Consider the following 26,745-nt stretch of genomic DNA (forward strand, 5'->3'; position numbering starts at 1 on the left):
AGCCTAACCCTGTAATCTTTCCGTAAGTAACAGTATGCTCTGTCATGCTTATAATCTGTTGAACTTGTTCATGCCTTGATACGTTCAGTAAGACTTTGCATTGTGAACTCAACACGTTTATGAGAAAGTTGAACCGATCTCCCGTGGGACTGAGCATACCGGTACTTACGGAGAAATGACTAACTTCTATCTGGATTATCTCTGTAAGTAAGATTGTCCGTTTATCGAAATTATTATGAGTCGATTAATTTTAAAGATTTTCCGTTTATCCAGATGATTATGCGTCGATTAATGTAAAAGTCATGAGAAACGACCAAAGTTATGTTGAGTAAAATTGGCTTCTTGAACGGATAGTTTACCATGTGAAATTGTTTTTTGTGCGTTTCCTTTTGTCAAGATTGTATATTCCCTATTTTGAAAACTATGAAGAAAAGTTAATTTTACAGGCCATTGAAATAAACCAGTGCCATTGCCATAGCTTTTGCATATTTTGAGGGACGATCTTTAAGACCATGTAAGTGAATAATGACATGCGTAAGTTTTGTATGGAATATATCAACAAAGAAAATTCTAACCTCATCTAAACGATCCAGTTGCCAAGGTTCTATATTTTAGAAGAATGCAACTCTGACGTGTATAATAACATGACCCATGTCGCTGTCAGGAGAAGAGTTTTCTCGACTACAGGTAATTCCGATTTCTGTTATATAGCAGTGCTGGGGCTTGGCTTATGAGATTAGTGTTTGATGGAAGTTATTGCCTCTAAGTAAACTCTCTTAGACAGTGATGGAAAGGTTTTAATGTTCAGGGTCAGATCTTGGATCTCCGAAAAGCTAACTACGAACTCAAAGAGAAGCTTGACAAGCAAACAACAGGTTAGAAATTTTAGAGATTTTACAAAAAATTTTCCCAAAGCATGTTGTTGTTTGCGTTCTAGAGAATAATGGCCTGAGAGAAATTCTACAAAGGCAGAAAGTTGAGCTAACTAAGAACAAGGTATGTGTTGGCGATGGGTTTACTAAATTTTAAAGCTTGACAATTCTTATATACTTATTACAATAGGTCCAAGGTTCACTTTTGTCTACAATCAGCAAAGTTGGCCGTAATCAAGATGCGGAGCAAATCAGTCAAGAGAGAGATAAGCTGCAACAAAAATTGCAGCAACAAGAAGAGGAATTCAAACTTCAGAACAACACGCTCATAGCCGAAGTGGAGAAGGTTTGGGCCCTCAGCCTCTTGTCTATTTCGGATTATAACCTTGAAAATATTGACATCCGGTAGAGTGCATTTGAGCCAATGAGGGTCTTTAAGTCCAGCAATAAAAGCGGAGTGGGTTATAATAAGAGCTAACGCAGGATTAATCTTCGTGTAATTCTACCTATAAAGTTTTGACGTTTTTTTCAAGCGAGATTTTACGCTTCATTTCCTTGCTTTAGCTACAAAGTGATAACAATGCCTTGTTGAAGCAAATAAGTGATCTGCAGTCAGATGCCGAAGGCAGCCAGTCTTCTCTTGAAGTCAGGAGGTTGCAGCTGGAAAACGCCACTCTGCGTAGTCGCATTCAAAATGGTTGGTCCCCACAACTTTTTGAGATATGATTCGTTTAACTAATGTCAGTTTGCAGAAAGATGATTGAATCCATGCACGAGCGCCGTCTAATCGCCCGTTCTCAATTTTCAGCGAAAATTGTAAATAGGTATCAAGGTTGCCGTTAATTTTTAACACGGATCTCAACTTACAACACATTGTTTAATGTGGTTTCACCATAGTACTTGCAGCATGGATTGAACGCTTGTTACTTGTTTACTGTAATGATTGAATGACTATACCTGTAAATGTTACAGGTGACAGTGAAGTGGTGACGGAAGAAAATTCTGAATGTGCATGTAAGTTAACCTCGAATCTTGACTGCGAACTGTTTTCCTGTTCTGCTGTGATTTTGTCATGTTTTGTTTACAGCTGAATGTTCTTCGGCCGCGGATGTGGATGGCATGATGCTAATGAACAACGAAGAGAGGCGAATGATATCTGACCAAATGAGGGATGCGCAGGTCGGTAAACTATGTATATCGCAATTTTACTAAATGAGCTATGCAAGCGTTAGAGAATTATGAGTCGATCTCAAATGATATCAGTTTTTCAGCAGTAAATCGATAGCATTGTGTGATATCCGATTACTTTGAGATAAAACTAGGCCTTTTCCCGTTATCAATAAAACAACGAATTATTTAAAATGTTAGTTGAGAACTTAGATATACAAACACGCAGTCATGATCGTTATAAAAAGCTATATCATGTTTCAGGCTTCATATAAAACAGAAAATGATAAGTTGAAATCGGAGGTAGAAAAGGTAAGTAAATTATCCTACGTAATTTGATATGCTTTTTGGTTATGCATAAAGATTGCAAATGTTACTGTTTCATTTTAGCTGCAAGAGAAAGTGCGCAAAAAGCAGGAAAGCATAGTTCTATTGCAAGAGGAGAAAGAGCACCTCTATAATGACAATGCGAGGTTGCAGGAGGAAATAAAACACATGGCAATTGACAAACAGAGGGAAATATTACAAGAAAAAGAAAATTTAAACAAAGTGATCAGCCTAAAAAGTGACGAGGTCGATCAGCTGAAGTCTTTCTCAACCAATAGGATTCGAGAGTTGGAGAACATTATTTCATCACTAAATAGAGAAGTAAGCTTGAAATGTATCATGTTTAAATTTGAGAATTCAACTTGAAAGTACGTTTTACTGACATAGAGAGCAGAAACTCGACTTATCATAGCTGTGAAGCTGTAAGCTGAGCGTAGCTATTTGCGGTGCTCTTGATTTTTGCGGTGCTCTCCTCTTTTTTAAATGCTATTCTCTAAGTGTAGAATTTATCGGTCATTTGTTAGCAGTTGACCCGACGTTATTTGGTTATTAATAACCGCAAAGCAAAAACTGGGGCCCTTATTAGCTTTCTCTTGGTTTTTAAAATTCAAAGAAGTTGAATTGTATTGGGGAGCTGGTTTTTTTAAGATCTGTTCACTCATTTGCACGATGTTTGAAGTCAAATTTGAATAGTGATTTTGGTAACGTTGAAAAGGGAAATGGAGCGAGAAAGCGAGTGGTTATGCGGCGTGAACTTTTGTCTGTCGAATTTTCAAGTAGAGTGAGAAAACGGTGTTTGAACAAAACGGTGCTTTCTCGATTGTGATTTTTTGTTCACGTGCGGCAATTTGACATAGATTTTCTGTTTTTTTTTTAAGTTTTTTCCTCAATTCACTCATAGTCCGTTCTAGGTCTAGTTTTTTGTGTGGTCGATGAAAATTCTTTGATTTGTACGTCAGGACTTGTCCTGCTATGTTTTTTTTTCGTCAAGATTGTTGTTACGACCATATGACGTCACCACAATCACTTCAAATCTGCTTTTTATTCGTTCGTTCATGCAATTTTAACTAACTTGCGTGCGTGACGTCGTTTTTCGAGCTCAGTGTAGCGATTTTTCTATAGCTCTGAAGCTGTAAGCTGAGCGTAGCTATTTGCGGTGCTCTTGGTTTTTGCCGTGCTCTCCTCATTTTTAAATGCTATTCTCTAAGTGTACAATTTATCGGTCATTTGTTAGCAGTTGACCCGACGTTATTTGGTTATTAATAGCCGCAAAGCAAAAACTTGGGCTCTTATTAGCTTTCTCTTTGTTTTTAAAATTCAAAGAAGTTGAATTGTATTGGGGAGCTGGTTTTTTTAAGATCTGTTCACTCATTTTCACGATGTTTGAAGTCAAATTTGAATAGTGATTTTGGTAACGTTGAAAAGGGAAATGGAGCGAGAAAGCGAGTGGTTATGCGGCGTGAACTTTTGTCTGTCGAATTTTCAAGTAGAGTGAGAAAATGGTGTTTGAACAAAACGGGGTTTTCTCGATTGTTATTTTTTGTTCACTTGCGGCAATTTGACATAGATTTTCTGTTTTTTTTTTAAGTTTTTTCCTCAATTCACTCATAGTCCGTTCTAGGTCTAGTTTTTTGTGTGGTCGATGAAAATTTTTTGATTTGTACGTCAGGACTTGTCCTGCTATGTTTTTTTCGTCAAGATTGTTGTTACGACCACATGACGTCACCACAATCACTTCAAATCTGCTTTTTATTCGTTCGTTCATGCAATTTTAACTAACTTGCGTGCGTGACGTCGTTTTTCGAGCTCAGTGTAGCGAGTTTTCTATAGCTCTGAAGCTGTAAGCTGAGCGTAGCTATTTGCGGTGCTCTTGGTTTTTGCCGTGCTCTCCTCATTTTTAAATGCTATTCTCTAAGTGTACAAATTATCGGTCATTTGTTAGCAGTTGACCCGACGTTATTTGGTTATTAATAGCCGCAAAGCAAAAACTTGGGCTCTTATTAGCTTTCTCTTTGTTTTTAAAATTCAAAGAAGTTGAATTGTATTGGGGAGCTGGTTTTTTTAAGATCTGTTCACTCATTTTCACGATGTTTGAAGTCAAATTTGAATAGTGATTTTGGTAACGTTGAAAAGGGAAATGGAGCGAGAAAGCGAGTGGTTATGCGGCGTGAACTTTTGTCTGTCGAATTTTCAAGTAGAGTGAGAAAATGGTGTTTGAACAAAACGGGGTTTTCTCGATTGTTATTTTTTGTTCACTTGCGGCAATTTGACATAGATTTTCTGTTTTTTTTTTAAGTTTTTTCCTCAATTCACTCATAGTCCGTTCTAGGTCTAGTTTTTTGTGTGGTCGATGAAAATTCTTTGATTTGTACGTCAGGAGTCGTCCTGCTATGTTTTTTTTTCGTCAAGATTGTTGTTACGACCATATGACGTCACCACAATCACTTCAAATCTGCTTTTTATTCGTTCGTTCATGCAATTTTAACTAACTTGCGTGCGTGACGTCGTTTTTCGAGCTCAGTGTAGCGAGTTTTCTATAGCTCTGAAGCTGTAAGCTGAGCGTAGCTATTTGCGATGCTCTTGGTTTTTGCCGTGCTCTCCTCATTTTTAAATGCTATTCTCTAAGTGTACAATTTATCGGTCATTTGTTAGCAGTTGACCCAACGTTATTTGGTTATTAATAACCGCAAAGCAAAAACGGGCTCTTATTAGCTTTCTCTTGGTTTTTAAAATTCAAAGAAGTTGAATTGTATTGGGGAGCTGATTTTTTTAAGATCTGTTCACTCAATTTCACGATGTTTGAAGTCAAATTTGAGTAGTGATTTTGGTAACGTCGAAACGGGAAATGGAGCGAGAAAGCGAGTGGTTATGCGGCGTAAACTTTTGTCTGTCGAGTTTTCAAGTAGAGTGAGAAAACGGTGTTTGAACGAAACGTTGCTTTCTCGATTGTGATTTTTTGTTCACGTGCGGCAATTTGACATAGATTTTCTGTTTTTTTTTTTAAAATTTTTTCTCAATTCACTCATAGTCCGTTCTAGGTCTAGTTTTTTGTGTGGTCGATGAAAATTTTTTGATTTGTACGTCAGGACTTGTCCTGCTATGTTTTTTTCGTCAAGATTGTTGTTACGACCACATGACGTCACCACAATCACTTCAAATCTGCTTTTTATTCGTTCGTTCATGCAATTTTAACTAACTTGCGTGCGTGACGTCGTTTTTCGAGCTCAGTGTAGCGAGTTTTCTATAGCTCTGAAGCTGTAAGCTGAGCGTAGCTATTTGCGGTGCTCTTGGTTTTTGCCGTGCTCTCCTCATTTTTAAATGCTATTCTCTAAGTGTACAAATTATCGGTCATTTGTTAGCAGTTGACCCGACGTTATTTGGTTATTAATAGCCGCAAAGCAAAAACTTGGGCTCTTATTAGCTTTCTCTTTGTTTTTAAAATTCAAAGAAGTTCAATCTAGGTCTAGTTTTTTTGTTTAGTCAATAAAAGTTCTTTGAATTGTATGCCAGGACTTGTTCTGCTATGTTTTTTTTTTCGCCGTCGAGGTTTTTGCTACGACCATGATGTCACAATCATTTAATTGCTTTTCCATTCGTCCATGCTGTTTCAACTGAATTGCGTGCGTGACATTTTTTTTACTTTTAGTGGAGAGAGTTTTTATTCATTCGCGTGAATAAATTTTCGGTCACACGTGACTTTCTTAACTCTCAAAAATGAGTTCCTGATTCTGAAATTGACTTTTGTTCATTTCAAATAAGGTCAAGTGAGTGTGTGTCACTTTAATTGAAGATTCCTGAGAGCAGCTAATTAAGCAGCAAAATTTGTACAGTTTCTTAATCTAAAATCTCAGCATTCAATAAAATGATTTCTTTGAGACTGCTGATCTACAACGTTTTTGTTGCTGTTTTCTGGCAATCTGCCACCTGTTATTTGTTTGTATCAAATTTTTATGATTACTAATCCGATTTAGTCAGTTTTGTCCAATTCTTCTGTTTTGTTTGTATTTGGGTTTTATTTGTATGTCTTTGTGTACTGTCTGGGATTTAAATTTCTTGTGAGAGTTTTTTTGTCGTTAAGTGTTTGACATTTAAAGGAAATTTGTTTCATAAGTGCAGTTTTAACAATATTTTGGCAATTTTTTAAAAAATATATTCACTGTTTCAAATGTTTGCGCAGTTCTTTATTTTTTGGACATGAGAATAGCTGTATTTTTCCTAAGCCTAGAATGCGAAATAATGAAATGTGTTTGGATCTTTATTCAATTTCATTTTTAACTTTCAAAAGTTACGAACTTGTCTTCTTGTTTTTATCATGTGTCTGCGTTTTCCTCATTTTAGGATGTCATTCTAAGATTCTGGTAGGACCTATATTTTATTCGGTATGCTTTTATTTTCCGCTTTAACTTTTACAAAAATTTTTCAATTTTTTGCTTAGCAATTGGATGTTTTTGACTGATATTTTAATGAAGTTCTCTTAATGTCAGAGTTATGACTTAAGATTAAAATTTGTGCAACTTTTTTTTTCGTCATTGTTTTTGTTTTAGCTTGTACCTGTTTTGATTTTAGCGCACAGAGAATAATTGTTGTAAGACTTTTTGCCTCTGAAAGGTGTTATTGATAGAGTGACCAATTAATATAGATAACCCTTCTTAGCCGTTTGTTTGTCCATTTGTCTAATTTTGTGTAATTTGGTTTTGTCTAGAAATACTTTGACGGATGCTGCCTTACTATGTAAACCTCTGATATCACAAAGTTGTTTGGGAGGCTAATAATGCGTTTGAAGTTTTTTTTATTTATAGTTTTTTGTTAACTTTCTGTCTTTTCCGCGCGGATTTTTTTTAAAAAGAAATCAATGTGTATGGCAACGTAATTTTGCTAATTGATTCATTGATCGCCTCTTTTTGACGCCAGTTTTTTTTTAATAATTGTACACGTACTAATCCGATTTTGGTGGTTTTTATCCAAATTTTTCAAACTATTCCAAAGTTTTTTTGTGGGGTTCACTTAAAAGAAAAATTCTTTCAGTGCACCATCAGGGATTTTAGATTTGTCTTATTTCTAATTGAATTTTTTTGGCTTTTTGTATTTAATATTCAGTGAAAATTTTTCGTGTACTTTTTAACAATACCTTGATAGTTTGTTTGGCTAAGTGTTTCAATGTATCGAATCTTTGAGTTGTTTTCTGGTTTTCTGATGATCATTCCTTGTTTTTCTACTTTAGTTTTTTGTCAATTTGATTTTTAACTTTCAGAAATTAAGAGGTAGTGGGTTTGTTTTTCAATTTGTGAATTTTCCCCATTCTGTCTTGTGGCATTCTAATATTTCAACTAAGAACTGAAGTTTTAGTCGATCTGCTTTTAGTTTTAGTACAAAAAGTTACGATTTTAGCCTTTTTAAAATTTTTTCAGGTTTTGCTTTACAAGTTCATTAAATTTTATGAACCTAAATTCATTAAGAAGTTTTGAAGTAATATTTTAAGTGGTTTTTTTGTCCCGAGTTTCATTATGTATCATTCAGTTCAGTTTTTGAATATTAGCTGACTTGTGATTTTGCAATGTGTCTTTCGGGTCGCCGAGTTAATTGCAGATGTGCAATTTCGGGAAACCATTATCTTTGGAATTTGTCCATCCTAAGAATTTTGCCCTTTTTAATATACGAAATATGACATTTTGAGGTATCAAGATTTCACTGTCAGTTCTTTCTGTCATAATTTTTTGACAGATTTTGGACTGTGCGGCTGTTTTCGATGTTTTCTGAATGATATTGTAATCGTTTTTCTAGCTGTAAGCTGAGCGGAGCTATATTGTGGTGATCTTGGTTTTTTACAATCCAAGAATTGGATTGTATTGGGGCTCTTGTCTTTTTGTTTTGTTTTCACTTATTCTTCAATGACTTTGATCTTTCAAAACGGGATAAACAGGTAAAGAGATGGGCATTAACTTTCATTGGAGGCTTTAGTAGTCGTTCAAGTGCTTAGTTGTCCCGACTATCATGACTATATTTCGATCATGCGTTACCAACCTCACCCAGAAAATCGATCTTTGCACTATGAAAACTTAAATTTACTTTAGTATATTGTTTAATAGCCGCCCTCATCTTCTCAGCCGGCTATTATAGCGCTCCTATTTTTTTTTACAATTCAAAGAATTTGAATTGTATTGGGGCGCTGTCTTTTTTTTAAGATCTGTTCACACATTTTCATGATTTTTGAAGTCAAATTGGAGTAGTGATTTTGGTCACGCCGAAATAGGAAATGGAGCGAAAAGCGAGTGGTTTTGCGGCGTGAATTTTTTTCGCTGTAATTTTAAAGTGGAGTGAGAAAACGGTGTTTGAACAAAAATTCGGTTTCTCAGTAGTGGTTTTTTGTTCACATGCGGCAATTTCACTCTGATTTTTACTGTTTTTTTTTTTCGATTTTTGGATCGGATTTTTTTCCAAATGGTTTTCCCAATCCATTCACAGCTCACTCTAGGCCTAGTTTTTTGTTTGAATTAAATTTTCATTCCTCGCTAGTGGTTTTTTTTGTTCACATGCGGCATTTTGATATTGATTTTCTGTTTTTTTCTTATTTTTTTTATCTGATTTTTTTTTAAATGGTTTTCTCAATTCACTCATAGTCCATTCTAGGTCTGGTTTTTCGGTATAGTCAATGAAAATTCTTTGAATTGTACGTCAGGACTTGTCCTGCTATGTTTTTTAACTTCGTCGAATAAAAAAATGTTTCGCTTTACCTCATTTTGCCGCTTTTTCAACATTTTGCGTGATATCTTTTTGACTTCTCTAGGCTAGTTTCTCTCTTCTCTCATTCTGCTAAAAGTGATTTTGAACATAGGTTGCTCAGCAAAGCAATTCAAAATGAACAGATTCAGTATAAAAAATTGAAGTCAGAAGTAGAAACGGGATAAACCCATAAAGCCCAATTTTAGATGCCCGCTATTTGAACGTCGTTCCTATAAGTCTTAGTTACCATATCTAATGCTTATTGGTATTGATAGTAGCCCCTGTAGCCTCTCTCTGAGAAACAGAAGTACGTTATGTTCAACTACGAAATGCCATCAAAATAAATCGGACTTAAAAAATGTTTTTGTACAAAATTTTTTTTTTCAATATCTTCTATTCTTTCAATCCCAATCATGCTTATTGGAATCAACGGCGGCTATTTTCCGGCAATCTGCCGGGTATGTTTTTAAGAGGCGTCGATAACTTTTTCAACTCATTTTTATATCTGTTTATATCAGTATTTTACTGTGCGGAAGTCTTCTTCGCAGCTATTCCGGCAATTTGCATTCTATGTTTCGCCCTTGATCGATAATTTAGAGTTTCTGGTTGCTCTAAAGGTTTTTCATTGCTCTGAGATTGAATATAGCAATCAATTTGCAGACAACAGAGACAGTGAATAATTCTTCAAAACAAGCAGCAGAGCTCGAAGTGGCATTGAAAGAGGCGAGTGACAGGTACGACAATCAGTGTATTCTCTACAAGCAGTTGCAGGCATCACACGATGAGTTAGTTGCCACTAATGACTCGTTGAGGTCTCATTCGGAGAGTGTACAGGATGAGCTGGACAAGTTCAAAGTGGAGAATCAGGAGTTCCGAAATGCCCTCGATGTTAGTATGCTCTCACACCCAGTTTTTAGTATCAGGAATAGATGATCCCGAAATCGAAGTGGACGTTAGGGAGTTATTAATAGCCGCACAGTGATAGCTGGGGCTATTATTGGCCTTCTCTTGGTTTTTTACAATTCAAAGAATTTGAATTGTATTGGGGCGCTGTGTTTTTTTTTTAAGATGTGTTCACACATTTTTCAATGACTTTGATCTTTCAAAACGGGATAAACAGGTAAAGCCCAGCGGGCATTAAGTTTCATTAGAGAACCACAGAGTGCTTTAGTAGTCATTCAAGTGCTTAGAGTGGTACAGCTGCTGGGATGGCCTTAATTGAAGGTTAAAATGTCGTTTTTAGGAGTTTTTGGGCTCAAAATGCTGCAATTTTTCATGTTTTTGTTGTGATTTTTTTAGTTTTTTGTTTGATTAGTCTTATGTTGAAGTTTTTAAAAGTTGACGAAGGCCTTTTTCGAGACAAATTTACTTTTTATGACTATTTTATGAGCTATATGTTTTGGTTTTAAAAACACAAACACGCAAAATGATACTAATTTTTGCAATTTTTTTCAAGTTTTTTAAAAAATTTGTCATTTTTTGAGTTTTTCCAGCTTCAGGGGCCAAGGAATCTCCTTTGAGGTTTGATAATAGGGCACTGCATAGTTTCTAATAACAACGGATTAGTCTTCAACATTTTAATGTCTCAAATTTGAGCACACTTTTGATAAAATTTGCAATTTTTTTCAAGGTTTTTAAAAGTTTCTGTCAGTTTTTCGTATTTGTCCATTCTCAAGTACCAAAAAACCTATTCTACGGTCTGATGAAAGTTACTGAATGGTTGTTAATTTCATGGGATTTGTTTTCAACAATTTAACCTTTCGAATGTTAGAAATTTCTTGATAAAATTTGCAATTTTTTTAAGTTTTTCCAAAACATTTGTCTTTTTGTCAGATTTTAATATCACGATTTTCCGTAACATTTCATTAAAATTTGCAATTGATTTCTTTTTTTTGAATTTTTTGGTTATTTTCGAGTTAATCGATCTTCAAGGTCTAATGAATTTCTTTCACTTATTGCAGATATAATACTGGACTGATTTCAGAAACGAAAATTGGTTTTGAACATATTTTTAAATAGGTTTATTTAAAGAGATCAAATTTTGCCTTAGGGTAAAAGCTTCTAGAGTTTTAGCAATGAGTATATTTTTGTTCAGTTTTTTTGATTGTTTTAATTTCTCAGTTTTTTGGAGATGAGTTGTTTCTGTTTTCGCTGGCATTGTTCACGTGATCTGCTATTCAGTTAGAGTACTTCTAAGTTTTTCATTCAGTTCTTTGAATTGTATTTCAGGACTTGTCCTGCTATGTTTTTTTTATTTCGTCGTCATGATTTTTGTTACGACCATATGACGTCACAGCCACTTTTTGTTCATTCGTTCATGCAATTTCAACTGAATTGCATGTGTGACGTCATTTTTCGCTCTTAGTGGAGCGAGTTTTTTTTTGTTCATGCGCGTGATTAAATTTTTGGTCACACTTGAATTACCTCACTCTCAAAAATGACTTCCTCACTTTGAAATTGACTTTTATTTACTTTAATTCAAAGAGATAAGGTCAAATGGGTGTGTGTCACTCTAAATGAAGGTTATTTGAGATCAGCTAATAGAGGCAGCAATAACTTATACAGATTTTTAATCAAAATATAACAGATCAGCTTTCAATGAAAAGACAAATTTTTTTGGTCTGTCTTTTTTACTGTCTTTTTAGACTGCCGATCCACGAATCTATTGCGGCTATTTTCTGGCAATCTGCCAGCTATGTTTTGTCTTTTGGTCAGTCGCCGGTGGATATTTCAAACTTGCTTCCGAAACGGGGAATTATAGTGATCAGAATAGCGCCTTGAGAAATTTACAACATTTAAATTTGAGACTGCTTTGGAAGTAATTCCAATTCAGTTTTCTCCTTATTCCTAGAAACTCTGTCTGGAACTATGCAAAAGTTAGAACGATTGAACAGAACCTGTTTTAGGACATGAAGTTGACTGTGGGAAACTTGACGGCTGAAAATGGGAAGAATGTTGCCAGAATTCGACAGTTGGAAGCGTCACTAGAAGAGACAACTGCGGTAAGCGAAAAGGAAAGTCTCCCAATTGTTCTAGAATACTAATCAACTGAACGAGCAATCATTAACATAAAGGACATAAACACTGATTTGCGATCTCATTTAGCCATGTGTGTATCATTTTCAGCTGGCCGAGAAGCGGAAGAACATGATGGAAGACATCGCGAACCAGCATTCAAAAAATCTAGAGAATGTGAAAGCAGAAAATCAAAGTGCAATCAATGCGGAGTCCCAGTTACGCGAGGACCTTAAAGTGAGTCAGTTACAGAACTGCGACTTAGAATCACAAATCCAAAAGGTCGCAGAAGAAAACACGGCACTATCTGGACTCCTGGACCAACTGAAAAAGCAGAACTCAGAGCTACGAAGTAAACTTAGCACTTGTGAGGAGCAGTTGAATGCAGTTAAAATTGAGCTGGGAACCAAAGTGGAAGCTTTAGAATCACAACATTCCAATGCATGCAAGGTATGGCAAAAATTAGATGTGCATTTTTCTGTTTCCCAAGGTTTAGAAAAGTGGCTGCTGGATATTTTTCATACATGGTACTGTAAGTAAACAGGGCTTTTATAATTAAGCTGAACCCAATGGCTTTATTAATAGCCGCCCTCATCTTCTCAGCCGGCTATTATTGCGCTCGTATTTTTTTACAATTCAAAGAATTTGAATTGTATTGGTGCGCTGTGTTTTTTTTTAAGATGTGTTCACACATTTTTCAATGACTTTGATCTTTCAAAACGGGATAAACAGGTAAAGCCCAGCGGGCATTAAGTTTCATTAGAGGCCCAATGTGGGTTTCAGTGGTCCTTCAAGTGCGTATAGTGGTGCAGCTGCTGGAATGGCCATAATTTAAGGTTAAAAGGTCATTTTTAGGAGTTTTTCGGCTCAAAATGGTGCAATTTTTCATGTTTTTTTCTGATTTTTTTAAGATTTTTGTTGATTAGTCTTAGGTTGAAGTTTTTAAAAGCTGATGAAGTCCTTTTGCGAGACAAAATTGCTTGTTATGACCATTTTATGAGCTATTTGTCGTGGTACTACAAACACAAAAACACAAAAAAATACTAATTTTTGCAATTTTTTTCAGGTTTTTTGAAAATTCAGGTTTTGAGTTTTTTAGCCCTAGGTGTCACGAAACCTCCTCTAAGGTTTGATGAAGGTTTTGATGATAGATTACTGCACAGTTTCTAGTGGTAATGGAACGGTTTTCAACTTTTTGACATCATAAATTTTAGCATTTTTTGATAAAAGTTGCATATTTTTCATGTTTTTTGTCATATTTGTTGACATCATTCAAGTTGTTTGAGTCCCAGGAGCAAGAAAACCTCATTAGGGAATGGATAATAAAATACTGAAAAATTTTAGTTGCCATGGAATAGGTTTCAACTTTTGAATATCACAAAATTTAGCAATTTTTTTGAACAAATTTGCATTTTTTTCAAGTTTTTGAAGTTTCAGGGACGAGACAATCTTCTTTGAGGTTTCAGGGACGAGACAATCTTCTTTGAGGTTTTTTAATAAGAAACTGCAAAGTTTCTTGTAACAATGGAATGATTTTTAACTTTTTATGGTCTCGAATTTTAGCATTTTTTTGGTAAGATCTGCAATTTTTTTAATGTTTGCTAAAGTTTTTGTCAGTTTTTGATATTCGTCCATTCTCAAGTGCAAGAAAACCTATTCCACGTTCTGATAAAAAGTTACTCTATGGTTTTAGTTTCAATGGATTTGTTTTCAACAAATTAACCTTTCGACTTTTAGAAATTTTTTGATAGAATTTGGAATTTTTTTCTGCAAGTTTTTTTAGCAAGTTTTTAACACATTTTTTAGCAAGTTTTTATTGACACATTTATTTTTTATTTATTTTTTCTGGCCTCAGTAGCCAGGTAACCGCATCCAGGGTTTGACAGTATGTTTTTAAATAGTTGCTAGGGGGCAATTGAATGGCTTTCAACATTTTAATAGAACGAATTTCTATTTTTTTAAGTTTGAAATTTTTTCTAAAAGTTATTGCCTATCGATCTATGAGCCATTGAGTTTTTTAAATCTTGAAATTGGGTTACTGATTAGCCTCTAGAGACACAGAAATGATTCTGAAGATATTTATATCACGATTTTCAGCAACATTTCCTTATAATTTGCAATTGATTTTTTTTTTCTTAACTTTTTTGGGTCATTCTCGAGTTAATCGATCTTCAAGGACCAATGAATATTTTTCAGGTCTTGCAGATATAATACTGGACCGATTTCAGAATAAATTGGTTTTAACATATTTTTGTAATAGGTGTTTTTAAAGGGAAAAAAATTTTGCCTTAGGTTTAAAAGCTTCAAGAGTTTTAGCAATGAGTTTGTCTTTGATTAGTTTTGATTCTTTTAGTTTCTCAATCCTTTGATGGTTTTTGTGTTCTGGCTGACATTGTCCGATTGATCTGCTGGTCAGGTGGAGTACGTCTGAGTTTTTCATACAATTCTTTGAATTGTATTTCAGGACTTGTCCTGCTATGTTTTTTTTTTACTTCGTCAAACTTTTTTTCGCTTTACCATTTTGCCGCTTTTTCGACATTTTGCGTGAAATCTTTTTGACTTTTCTAGGCTAGTTTCTCTCTTCTCTCATTCTGCTAAAAGTGTATTTGAACATCAGTTGCTAGGCAAAGCAATTCAAAATGAACAGAGTCGGTATAAAAAATTGAAGTCAGAAATAGAAACGGGATAAACCCATAAAGCCCAATTTTAGATGCCCGCTATTTGAACGTCGTTCCTATAAGTCTTAGTTACCATCTCTAATGCTCATTGGTATTGATAGTAGCCCCTGTAGCCTCTTTCTAAGAAACAGAAGTACGTTATGTTACACTACGAAAAGCCATCAAATTAAATCGGACTTAAAAAATGTTTTTGTACAAAATTTTTTTTTCAATATCTTCTATTTTTTCAATCCCAATCATGCTTATTGGAATCAACGGCGGCTTTTTTCGGCAATCTGCCGGGTATGTTTAATGACTGCAAAGCGATAGCTTCGGCTATTATTGGCCTTCACTTGGTTTTACAATTCAAAGTAGTGATTTTGGTCATGCTGAAACAGGAAGCGGAGCATAAAAGCGACTGGTTTTGCGGCGTGAATATTGAATCTATCTATATCTTCTTTCTATCTATCAATATCTATCTTTTAAACGTAACTCGAATACCTATACCACCATGTTTGAGCTGCCCTCTCATTGGGTGAGTCGAGAAGAATCAATAAATTAAGTTCCCTCCCATTGGGTGACATAGTGGTTCAGCTTCAAAAATGAAGCGATCATTCTGCGATATTATCACTCGATCTACTCATCTTCTATATATCTCCCCACTTTTTGGGCGAGCAATTATTAATTTTGGGCGCTATCCCCCTCTCGTTGGGCGGTAAAACATCAAGGTAGCTTCTGTCGCCGTTGGCATCTCGTACCCAGCTCTTGCTACAGGCTCACAGGTCTACCTTTCTTGCTATCAACATTATAGCGTTTCCTCGCATTAGTGTGACTGAAACCGATTTAGCAGCCTGCTGAAAGCAACTGACAAACCAGCTGGGTGAAAACATCTGTTGTCAGTGAGTAGCGCTAATCAATTCAATGTCTTCCTCACCAATTCAGAGTCTCCACCAAATGAATCAAAAGCCATGGGAATGAATTGAGCTCCTAAATCTTTGAGCTCCTAATCTTCAGCATAGCGTTTTGCAGGCATTTTGAAAAAGATCAATGAACGAAAAGTTGCTCTTGCCAAAAGAGTCCATGACCGAAAAGCTACCTATGCCATGAAGGTTAAGACCGAAAAGCTGCCATTGACCGAAAAGTTCCCTGTGCCAAAACGGTAATGCCCGCAAAGCGGCGGATGCAAAAATAGGTCAATGACCGAAAAGCTGCTAATACAAAATGAGTGAGAAGTGCTCTGATGCTTCACAGATAACGACAGAAAAAAATTTCTCTAAGTAAACTCAATTACCGAAATGCAATCGAAGTTGGAAAATTTTCCACATAAAATTGTTTAATTTGGCTAGGTAATGCGACGGGGACAGGTTAGACGATTTATTGCGTTTTCTTTTTCACGTGTGCTTGATCTCAATCTCATAATAGTTTAAACAACTTAGTTTAAACAACTGAATCATATGTTGGCAGTTGTTTTGTTGATAAATTAAGTTATTTTTACTCTCGAACAAAGTACGTTTCTCTCTGTGGCATCTCTTTGATTCTCTTCTTCTTTTCTCTTATTTCTTTCGTTTCTGTCTTTATTATTCTTTATTCGTTTCTGTTCTTTTCTTCTGTTTTTCTTTTTTTCGTTTTTTTTTCTTTTGTCTCTCATGTGTTTCTCTTGCTTTTTTCTGTATTCTTTTTTTTGTCTTTCATTTGTTCTTTTCTGCCTTTTTTCGTTGCTAATTTTTAAATCTTTTTGTTTCTCTTTCATTTCTCTGATTCTTTTCTCTTTTTTTGTCTATCTCTCGTTCTGTTCTTTCCTTTCCGTTCTTCTTTTGTCTTTCTTTTTTTCTTGTTTCTTATTTCTTTCTTATTCTCTTTTCTCTTTCTTTCCTTCTTTTCTTTTTAAAATCTCTTTCCTCTGTTTTATTCTTTACTCTTTCTTTCGTCTTCTTTGTGTATTTTTCTCTTGTTGTTTTTCTTTCGTTTTCTTATTTTTTCTTTCTTTCTTGTCTTTCATTTCTGTTTCTTTTCCTTTCGTATCTCTTTCCTGTCTTTTTTACTCTTTTATCTATCTGCTTCTCTGTTCTTTTGTCTCCTTTCCTTTTCTCTTTCTTATACTTTTTTCTTTTTCTTTCTTTTCTGTGCTTTTGTTTCGTTTTTCCTCTGTTCTCTTTGTTTTCTGTCTTGGTTTTCCTTTTTTTTGTCTTTCAATTCAGCTTTCTTTTCTGTTCTTAATTTATTCTCTGTTGTCTGACTTTTCTTTTTTGTTTCTTTTTGTTTCAGTTCTTTTCTTTCTCTTGTCTGTCTTTCTCGTTTTACTCTTTCTTTTCTGTTCGTTTCTTCTGCATATCTTTCACTTATTTTTTGTTTGTCTTGCGTTTCTTTCTTTTTTGTCGTTTTTCTCCCTTTCCTTTCTCTCTGTCTCTACTGTCTTTTCTCGTTCTGCATTGTTTCTCTTCTCTATTTCGTCTTTTTTCTGTCTTTCTTTTCTCTCTATTTTCTCTCTTTCTTCTCTTTTTTTTCTCTTTCGTTTCTGTCTTTATTATCTTTTTTTCTTACTCTTTTCTGTTCTTTTCTGTTTTTCATTTTTTGTTGTTTTTGTCTCTCGTGTGTTTCTCTTCCGTTTTTGCTTCTATTCTTTCTCTTTTTTTGGGTCGTACTTTTTTTTTCTCTTCTGCCTTTTTCTTACTTTTTTCATTGCTAATTTTTTTAATCTTTTTGTTTCTCTTCATTTCTCCGAATCTTTTCTCTTTCTTTTTTCTTTCTCTCTTTTTCTCTCGTTCTGCTCTTTCTCTTCCGTTCTTCTTTTTTCTTCCTTTTTTCCTGTTTCTTGTTTCTTTTTTTTCTCTTTTCTCTCTTTCCTTTCTTTTTCTTTTTTAGAAATCTTTAGTCTTTCTTTTCTCTTTATTTTTTCTTTCTTTTTTCTGTTGTCTTTTTTGTGTATTATTCTCTTGCCGTTTTTCTTTCAATTTCTTATTTTGTCTTTTTTTCTTGTCTTTCCTTTCTTTTTCTTTTCCATCTTTCGTTTCTCTTTCCTGTCTTTTTTACTCTTTTATCTATCTGCTTCTCTGTTCTTTTGTCTCCTTTCCTTTTCTCTTTCTTAAACTTTTTTCTTTTTCTTTTTTCTTTCTTTTCTGTGCTTTTGTTTCTTTCGTTTTTCCGCTGTTCTCTTTGTTTTCTGTCTTGGTTTTCCTTTTTTCTGTCTTTCATTTTAGCTTTCTTTTCTGTTCTTAATTTATTCTCTATTGTCTGACTTTTCTTTTTCGTTTCTTTTTGTTTCATTTCTTTTCTTTCTCTTGTCTGTCTTCCTCTCTTTTTACTCGTTCTTTTCGGTTACTTTTTCCGCATATCTTTCTCTTATTTTTTCTTTGTCTTCCGTTTCTTTCTTTTTTCTTTCTTTTCTTCTCCCTTTCCTCTGGCTCTGTCTTTTCTCTTTCTGAACTGTTTCTCTTTATTTCGTCTTTTTTCTGTCTTTCTTTTCTCTCTATTTTCTCTCTTTCTTTTCTCTTTTTTTTCCTCTTTCGTTTCTGTCTTTATTATCTTTTTTTTCTTACTCTTTTCTGTTCTTTTCTGTTTTTCATTTTTTGTTGTTTTTGTCTCTCGTGTGTTTCTCTTCCGTTTTTGCTTCTATTCTTTCTCTTTTTTTGGGTCGTACTTTTTTGTTCTCTTCTGCCTTTTTCTTACTTTTTTCATTGCTAATTTTTTTAAATCTTTTTGTTTCTCTTCATTTCTCCGAATCTTTTCTCTTTCTTTTTTTCTTTCTCTCTTTTTCTCTCGTTCTGCTCTTTCTCTTCCGTTCTTCTTTTTTCTTCCTTTTTTTCCTGTTTCTTGTTTCTTTTTTTTCTCTTTTCGCTCTTTCCTTTCTTTTTCTTTTTTAGAAATCTTTAGTCTTTCTTTTCTCTTTATTTTTTCTTTCTTTTTTCTGTTGTCTTTTTTGTGTATTATTCTCTTGCCGTTTTTCTTTCAATTTCTTATTTTGTCTTTTTTTCTTGTCTTTCCTTTCTTTTTCTTTTCCATCTTTCGTTTCTCTTTCCTGTCTTTTTTACTCTTTTATCTATCTGCTTCTCTGTTCTTTTGTCTCCTTTCCTTTTCTCTTTCTTAAACTTTTTTCTTTTTCTTTTTTCTTTCTTTTCTGTGCTTTTGTTTCTTTCGTTTTTCCGCTGTTCTCTTTGTTTTCTGTCTTGGTTTTCCTTTTTTCTGTCTTTCATTTTAGCTTTCTTTTCTGTTCTTAATTTATTCTCTATTGTCTGACTTTTCTTTTTCGTTTCTTTTTGTTTCATTTCTTTTCTTTCTCTTGTCTGTCTTCCTCTCTTTTTACTCGTTCTTTTCGGTTACTTTTTCCGCATATCTTTCTCTTATTTTTTCTTTGTCTTCCGTTTCTTTCTTTTTTCTCTCTTTTCTTCTCCCTTTCCTCTGGCTCTGTCTTTTCTCTTTCTGAACTGTTTCTCTTTATTTCGTCTTTTTTCTGTCTTTCTTTTCTCTCTATTTTCTCTCTTTCTTTTCTCTTTTTTTTCCTCTTTCGTTTCTGTCTTTATTATCTTGCTTTCTTACTCTTTTCTGTTCTTTTCTTGTTTTTCATTTTTTCTTGTTTTTGTCTCGTGTGTTTCTCTTGCGTTTTTCCTTCTTTTCTTTCTCTTTTTTGGTCGTTCTTTTTTTGTTCTCTTCTGCCTTTTTCTTACTTTTTTCGTTGCTAATTTTTTTTAATCTTTTTGTTTCTCTCTCTTCATTTCTCCGATCCTTTTTCTTTCTTTTCGTTTCCTTTTGTCTCTTTCTTTTCTTATATTTTCTCTTTCTTTTCTATCTCATCCTTTTTTCATCTGTTTGTTTGCTGACTTTGTGTTCATTTTTCTTGCTTTCTTTTCTTATCTCTTCTTTTTGTCCTTCTTTTCTCCTTTGCTCTTTTCTTTTCGCTTTCCTTTTTTTCTCCATTTCTTTTCTGTCCTTTTCTCTTTCTCGCTGTCTTTTCTCTCCTTTTTCTGTCTTATCTTTTCTCTTTCTGTTTGTTCTGCCTCCCTTTTCTCTTTTCTTTTTTCCTTCTTTCGTTGCTCGTCTTTTATCTCTTTCATTTTCCTCTTTTTTCACTTTCTTTTGTTCTTTCTTTTCTGATCGTGGTCCTCGTGCTCTTTCTTTTCCGTTCTTCTTTTGTCTTCCTTTTTTTCTTGTTTCTTGTTTTTTTTTTCTCTTTTCTCTCTTTCCTTTCTTTTTTCTTTTTCAAAAATCTCTTTTGGCTTTCTTTTATCTTTATTTATTCTTTTCTCTTTTCTGTTGTCTTTTTTGTGTGTTATTCTCTTGTCGTTTTTCAATTTATTTTGTCTTTCTTTCTTGTCTTTCATTTCTGTTTCTTTCCCATCTCTGGTTTCTCTCTTTCCTGTCTTTTTGACTCTTTTCTCTTTCTGCTTCTTTTGTCTTCTTTCCTTTTCTCGTTCTTATTCTTTTTTTCTTTTTTTTCTCTTCCTTTTCTGTGCTTTTCTTTTCGTTTCTCTTTCGTTTTTCCTCTGTTCTGTTTTTCTGTCTTTGTTTTCCTTTCTTTTTTCTTTTCTAGTTTTCTTTGCTGTTCTTAATTTTTTCTCTTTTCTCTTACTTTTCTTTTTCGTTTGTTTTTCTTTCTGTTCTTTTCTTTTGTCTGTCTTCCTCCTTTTACTCGTTTTTTTCGGTTCGTTTTTTCTGCATCTTTTATTTTTTCTTTGTCTTCCGTTTCTTTCTTTTTCTTTCTTTTCTTTCTCCCTTTCCTTTGTCTGTCTTTTCTCTTTCTGAACTGTTTCTGTTCTCTATTTCGTATTTTTTGTCTTCCTTTTCTCTCTATTTTCTCTTTCCTTCTATCTTTTCTCTTTTTTTTCTCTTTCATTTCTGTCTTTGTTTTCTCTCTTTCGGTCCTCCCTCCTTTGCTCTCGTTTCTCTCCTCTTTCTTTTCGTTTCCTTTTGTCTTTCTATTTTCTCTTTCTTTTCTATCTCGTCCTTTTTTCCCATCTGTTTGTTTGCTGACTTTCTGTTCATTTTTCTGTCTTTCTTTTCTCCTAACTTTTTTCTTTTTCTGTCCTTCTTTTCTTCTTTGCTCTTTTCTTTTCGCTTTCTTTCTTTCTTCATTTCTTTTGTCCGTTTCTCTTTTTTCTCGCCTTCTTTTCTCTCTTTTTTCTGTCTTATCTTTTCTTTCTGTTTGTTCTGTCTTCCTTTTCTCTTTTCTTTTTTCCTTCTCTCGTTTCTCTTCTTTTATCTCTTTCATTTTCCTCTTTTTTGAGTTTCTTTTCGTTCTTTTTTTTCTTTTCTGATCGTGGTCTTTGTGCCTTTCTTATTTTTTCTGTCGTAAGTTTCTTTGTTCCCTCGTGTCTTTTTTCCTTTGTTCTTTCTTTTTTGACTTTCTTTTCTCTCTTTCTGTTCACACTTTCCTCTCCTTTCTTTTTCGTTTCTTTTCTTTAGTCTCTTTTTTCTATTTCATTGCTTTTTTCTTTATCTTTCTGTCTCTGATCTGCTTTTTTCCTATCATTCTTGTCTATCTTTTTTTTTCTTTTTCGTTCTCTCTTCTCACTTTCCTATCTCTTTAACAGCTAAGAAGTGTTAGCTGAGGCTATTATTGGCCTTCTCTTGGTTTTTATTTCGTCAAGATATTTTGTTACGACCATATGACGTCAGTTACTTCAAATCTGCGTTTTTGTTCATTCGTTCATGCAATTGAAAATGAATTGCGTGCGTGACGTCATTTTTCACTCTTAGTGGAGCGAGTTTTTGTTCATTCGCGTGATTAAATTCTTGTTCACAAGTGATTTACTACTCCACTCTGAAAAATGAATCCCTCACTCTTGAAATTGAGTTTTCTTTACGTTAATTCAAAGAGATAATGTCAAGTGAGTGTATAGCACTCTAAGTGAAGGTTATTTAAGAGCAGTTAATAGAAACAGCAATAAGTTATACAGATTCTGAATCAAAATGTAACTTCTTAGCCCTTAATGAAAAGAAAATGTTTTTGTGGTCGGTCTTTTTTTACTTTTTTTGAGAATGCAGATCTAGGAAGCTATTGCGACTATTTTCTGGCAACATGCCAGCTATTTTTCTATTCTCTTTTTATTCCATTTTTTGCTCTTTCTTTTCGTCTTCTCTTTTTTCTCCCTCTTTTCTTTTCTCTCCTTATGTTTTTTTTTAGTTGTATTCATTTTTTGTTTTTCTTTCTTCTAAATCTTTAATAGCCGCATATCGATAGCTGGGGCTATTATTGTCCGTCGCTTGGTTTTTTATTTCGTCGCGATTTTTGTTATGACCATATAACGTCACAACCACTTCAAATCTCTCTTTTTGTTCATTCGCTCATGCAAATTCAACTGAAGTGCTTGTGTGACGTCATTTTCCGCTCTTAGTGGAGCGAGTTTTTTTGTTCATTCGCGTGACTAAATATTTGGTCACACTTGACTTACCTTACTCTCAAAAATGACTTCGTCGTTTTGAAGTTTACTATAATTCAATGAGATAAGGTCAAATGGGTTTGTGTCTCTCTAAATGGAGGTTATTTGAGAGCAGCAAACAGCGATCAGATTTCAATGAAAAGTCGAACTCTTTTGGTCTGTCTTTTTTACTGTTTTTTTGAGGCTGCAGATCTACGAAGCTATTGCCGCTATTTTCTGGCAATCTGCCAGCTATGTTTCATTTCTTTCCCTCATTTTCTCCGTTTTTTTCTCTGTTTCTTTTCTCTCTTCCTTTTCTGTTCTTTATTTTTCCTTTTTGTCTCATTTTTCTTTTTTTTTGGTTTTTGACTTTCGTTTCTTTGTTTCTTGTCCCTCTTTCGCTTCTTTCTTTCTTTTTTCCGTCTTTTTTAATATTCAATGTGTTATTTTTATTACTGTCTTATCGCTTTGTCTGAAAAATAACAGTTCTAGAATTTCGATTGTCTTAGTTCTCTGTCTTTTTTGTAAGATTTTTGTTCACACATTTTCCCATAACTTTGAGCTCTCAAAACGGGATAAACAGGTAACAGTCAGTGGACCCTAAGTTTCGTTAGAAGCCCTAATCTGGTTGCAGTAGTATTTCAAGTGCTTAGGGTGTTTAGCTTGCTCGGAAGTCCTAAATTCAAGGTGAGAAGGTCATTTGGTAGTTTTTGTGCCCAAATTGGTTCAATTTTTCACGTTTCTTCGTCTTGAATTATTGGTTTTTATAGGCCGTAAGTCTTTTTTATATTGGTTGTTTTGCTATATGTTGTGGTAATAAAAAATTAAACACCCAAAATGGTGATTTTTGCCTTTTGTGAAATTCGTTGTAATTTTTTGAGTGTTTCCTTTTTTAAGGTTTAGTTCAACTCTTTTATGGCGTCAAAATTGATAACTTGATAGACATTACAGACAACTAATTGGTCTTATCAAGTTTTTCGTTTTCGGGTTTTTTACTTAAGAGGCCAATGAAACATGAATGAATTTCAAGGAATGAAACCGTGCTATTGAATAGTTTAGCCAAAAAACTTCTTTCAAAAACCATCTTTAACTTAGTGAATTTTAGATTGATTTACGTAATATAGGGAATACGGTCAAAGACTAAAGAGCAAAATCAAAGAAAAAGTAGAAACATATTTCATTAAAGCGATTGCTAGCCGGCATTATTATTGATAAGCTGTGTATTGATGTGTGTGAGAGAGAGAGAGAGAAGTATTAATCAATGTTTCAATTGGCGGCAAGATTTGTTACAAATCAGTCGGTTTATATAGCATTATGTTCCCGCAATCATAGCTTAATGGTTGTGACATTCTCAACTCGAACTGTAACTTTTAAATCAAAAATCGTAAAGTATCGGAAGTCATTCTTGACTTCCTTCACCCCTCCTTTCGGGTTGGGTGTCACCTCAGAGAGCCGCGGAAAACCTAGCGTGTTTTTCCCTAGCTCTTGGTGAGGACATCTGCGATCTTTTGGTCAGTTTGTAAGTATTTCAATTCAAGCTCTCCCCTTTCTACAAGCTCCCTTATGAAATGAAGTTTAAGTGCGAAGTGTTTTGTTTTTCCATAGTGAGTGGACTCCTTGCTGAGCGCTATGCATGCCTGGTTGTCAATGAAAATCTCAATAGGTTTTTGTACCTCAACGCTTAAGTCCTGAAGCAGATCTCTCAAGTGAATGGCCTCCTTTGTTGCCTCTACTAAGGAATTAATTTCGGCTTCTGCCGTTGATGTAGCAACACATCTTTGAACCTTTGTTGACCAGCTGACAACGGCTGAGGTACTACTAAGTTTGAAACAATATCCTGAAGTGCTTTTCCTATGGTCTAAATTTCCCGCCCAATCGGCATCGGAGAAACACTCTAATGTTAACTTGTGTCCCCTCCTAAAAACTAAACTGTTTGACTTAGAACCTTTGAGTTATCTCAAAACTCTTTTTCCGGCTTTCCAGTGCGTTTCCCCTAGATTCTCAACAAAAGAACTTAAGAAATTTGCTGCAAAAGCAATGTCTGGTCGACTTGAGCAAGCTAAATAATTCAAGCAACCCACTAAATTTCTAAAATCAAAATTTTTCATGCGCTCTTGGTCTTCACTCCCCTCCTGAGGGCAGTCTTCTCTTGTTAGTTTCATTTCTGCAAGTGGTGTCTCTACTGATTTGCAACTTTCTAGTCCAAATCTCTCTAACAGCTTTTCAATATACTGTTCTTGGTTGATTTCAATGGAATTTTCCTTTTTTACAATTTTCATTCCAAGAAACCAACAATGATCCCTACAATCACTTATTTTGAAATTCTTAGACAGCTCACTCTCGAACCAAGACGAGAAGTTTTCCTGAAATTCACAGCTTATTATATCATGTACCCACAAAGAAACTGCGCCTTGAAGTTGTCTTTCACTTTTCTTTATGAACAAACAATTATCATGAACCGAAGATTCAAAACCTTTAGCTACCAAAAAGTTCCTAAATGTCTGATACCAATTCCTTCCTGACTGCTTAAGACCGTAAAGACTTTTCTCCATTAAACAAATAAGATGTTTTCCTTTGTTGTCTAATTGCTCAAAACCTTCTGGTTGTTTCATGTAAATTTCTTCAGCTATAAGTGCATTAAGATATGCCGTTTTTATATCCATTTGTCTTATTTTCGACCCTTTTTGAACAGACAAGCTCACGATTAAACGAATTGTTGACAACCTAGTTGTTGGTGAGTATGTTTCATGAAAATCCTTCCCTAAGACTTGACCGTAACCTTTGGCCACGAATTGTGCTTTGAATCTACTTATCTCCCCCGTCGGACCATATTTAACTCCAAAATACCATCTACTACCCACTACTTTGGCTCCATTATCCTCAACTAGATCCCAAACTTTATTTTCGCTCAGTGAGTTATTTTCGTCCTGCATTGCCTTCTACCAGTTTTCATTCTTAGCGCCTCTTTTGCGTTTTTAGGTAACAAATTTTGATCAACAATTTCACTTAAAAAAACTATTTCACTCATCTCTTTGTTTACCTCATGTTCTAGATTTGCCTGTTCATTCACTCCGAAGTAATAGTTGTTCTCGTTGAACCTTGCATTCCTTGTTTTTTGAACCTTAAGCTCACCGCGATCGTTATCTATTCCTATCAGAAATGATCTACTATCGAGTGCATGACCTAAGAAAATTCCCTTCTTCGCTTTTCTGTCTATTTTGTTTCTGAACTGTTTCTCTTTGAAAGGGTAAGCAACACAACTGAACACTTTCATGAAACTAAGATTTGGTTTCTCACTATACATGGCTTCATGAGGGGTTTTCTTTATTGCCGAATGATCGCAAAAATTTTTCAAATAGAACGCCATGTTTAGCGAATAAGTCCAATACTTTTTCTCTAAAGAAGCCTGATCTCCTTAAACATCTAGCAGTTCCAACAGTGACGTCCCAAAGTTTTTCAATTTTACCATTTCCTTGTGGCGTGTATGCCGCAGAGTTGTCAAGCCTGATTCCTTTTAGCCGGGCAAACTTTTTAAAGTCGTTAGATATGTACTCTTTTGCACCGTCTGATACTAAAGTTAAAGGTCGGCCTACATCTGCACAAAATTGTTGAAATTTCTCAAGAGTCTCGTCCCTTGACTTCATAAAGTAAACCCTACAAAACCTAGTGAAGCTATCAACAAAACCTATTGCGTACTTGTGGCCATCTACAGCCTCGGGGGTAATGGGCCCTAAGATGTCTGTGTGCACAATGTCCAACACTGCTTGTGCTCTTGTTGTGCAATCTTTTGCTATCGGTTGTTTCTTAGCCTTATTCAACTCACAAATCTCACATACATCTACCGAACTGTCGCTGATACGCATTCCTTCAACGTGTTCAACTAGTTTGCTAAGGTCCGTAAAACTGTTGACCCAATCTTTTGTGCCACATTTTTAAGCTACTGGACAGTAGGCAATTTTCCTTGCAAGTTTTATCAATCTCACTAAAGTCCCAAATGAACAAATTTTTCTCCTGCCTAAATGGGTACTCTAGACCGCTTTTGTCAATTATGCTTAGTTCTGGTCCTATCAAAACTTCAGCTCCTGCTTCTCTAAATTTACGAATTGACATTAGACTATGTGAGTTTTCAGGTATAAACAAGGCGTTCTCTAAGATAATTTTTCTGTTAACCTGATTACTATCCTTAACTAAAAATGCAACTGTACCTCGGCCACAAATCTCAGACTCTGTTTTGTTTGCGTTCTGTACTTTGCCCGAAAAACTATCATCGATATCGATAAACATTTGCCTGTTGTTTATCATGTGACTTGTTGCCCCGAATCTAGCACTAGTCCTACTCCCTCATCATCAACTGGGCATAAAAAGAAACTGAAGTATTCTTCGTCTTTTGCTAAATTCTGTTTCTCATTTCTAACGCTTCGCCTGGCATGACTCAAATTTTTTATTCCTACACTCTATAGCTATGTGTCCAAACTTATTGCAATTGTAGCATTGAATTACTTTGCTGGTATTAGGCTGTGGGTTATTAGGCTTCCGGTTATTATTTGACCGACAGAATTTTGCAATATGTCCCAACTTGCTACAGTTATGGCACCTCTTCTGCTTTGTTAGGAAGACACTTTCACTTGCGTTTTT

General features: G+C 34.7%; 1 protein-coding gene across 1 annotated transcript in view; it reads left to right on the forward strand.

The window, feature by feature from the left end:
• Window positions 1-593: 593 nt before the first annotated feature.
• LOC142339393 (GRIP1-associated protein 1-like) overlaps window positions 594-26,745 on the forward strand; it is a 56,640-nt gene continuing 30,488 nt past the window's right edge. The window contains exons 1-12 of the mRNA XM_075389408.1: window positions 594-687; window positions 809-875; window positions 938-996; window positions 1,063-1,218; window positions 1,437-1,569; window positions 1,845-1,886; window positions 1,960-2,051; window positions 2,304-2,351; window positions 2,430-2,687; window positions 9,747-9,974; window positions 11,993-12,088; window positions 12,213-12,551. Of these exons, the coding sequence (XP_075245523.1) occupies window positions 652-687; window positions 809-875; window positions 938-996; window positions 1,063-1,218; window positions 1,437-1,569; window positions 1,845-1,886; window positions 1,960-2,051; window positions 2,304-2,351; window positions 2,430-2,687; window positions 9,747-9,974; window positions 11,993-12,088; window positions 12,213-12,551 (1,554 nt within the window). The 5' untranslated portion in view covers window positions 594-651. The remainder of the gene's footprint in view (window positions 688-808; window positions 876-937; window positions 997-1,062; window positions 1,219-1,436; window positions 1,570-1,844; window positions 1,887-1,959; window positions 2,052-2,303; window positions 2,352-2,429; window positions 2,688-9,746; window positions 9,975-11,992; window positions 12,089-12,212; window positions 12,552-26,745) is intronic.

The sequence above is a fragment of the Convolutriloba macropyga genome, chromosome 5 (assembly GCF_964194025.1).
Source record: "Convolutriloba macropyga chromosome 5, txConMacr16.3, whole genome shotgun sequence".
In the NCBI taxonomy this organism is placed as follows: Eukaryota; Metazoa; Xenacoelomorpha; order Acoela; family Convolutidae; genus Convolutriloba; species Convolutriloba macropyga.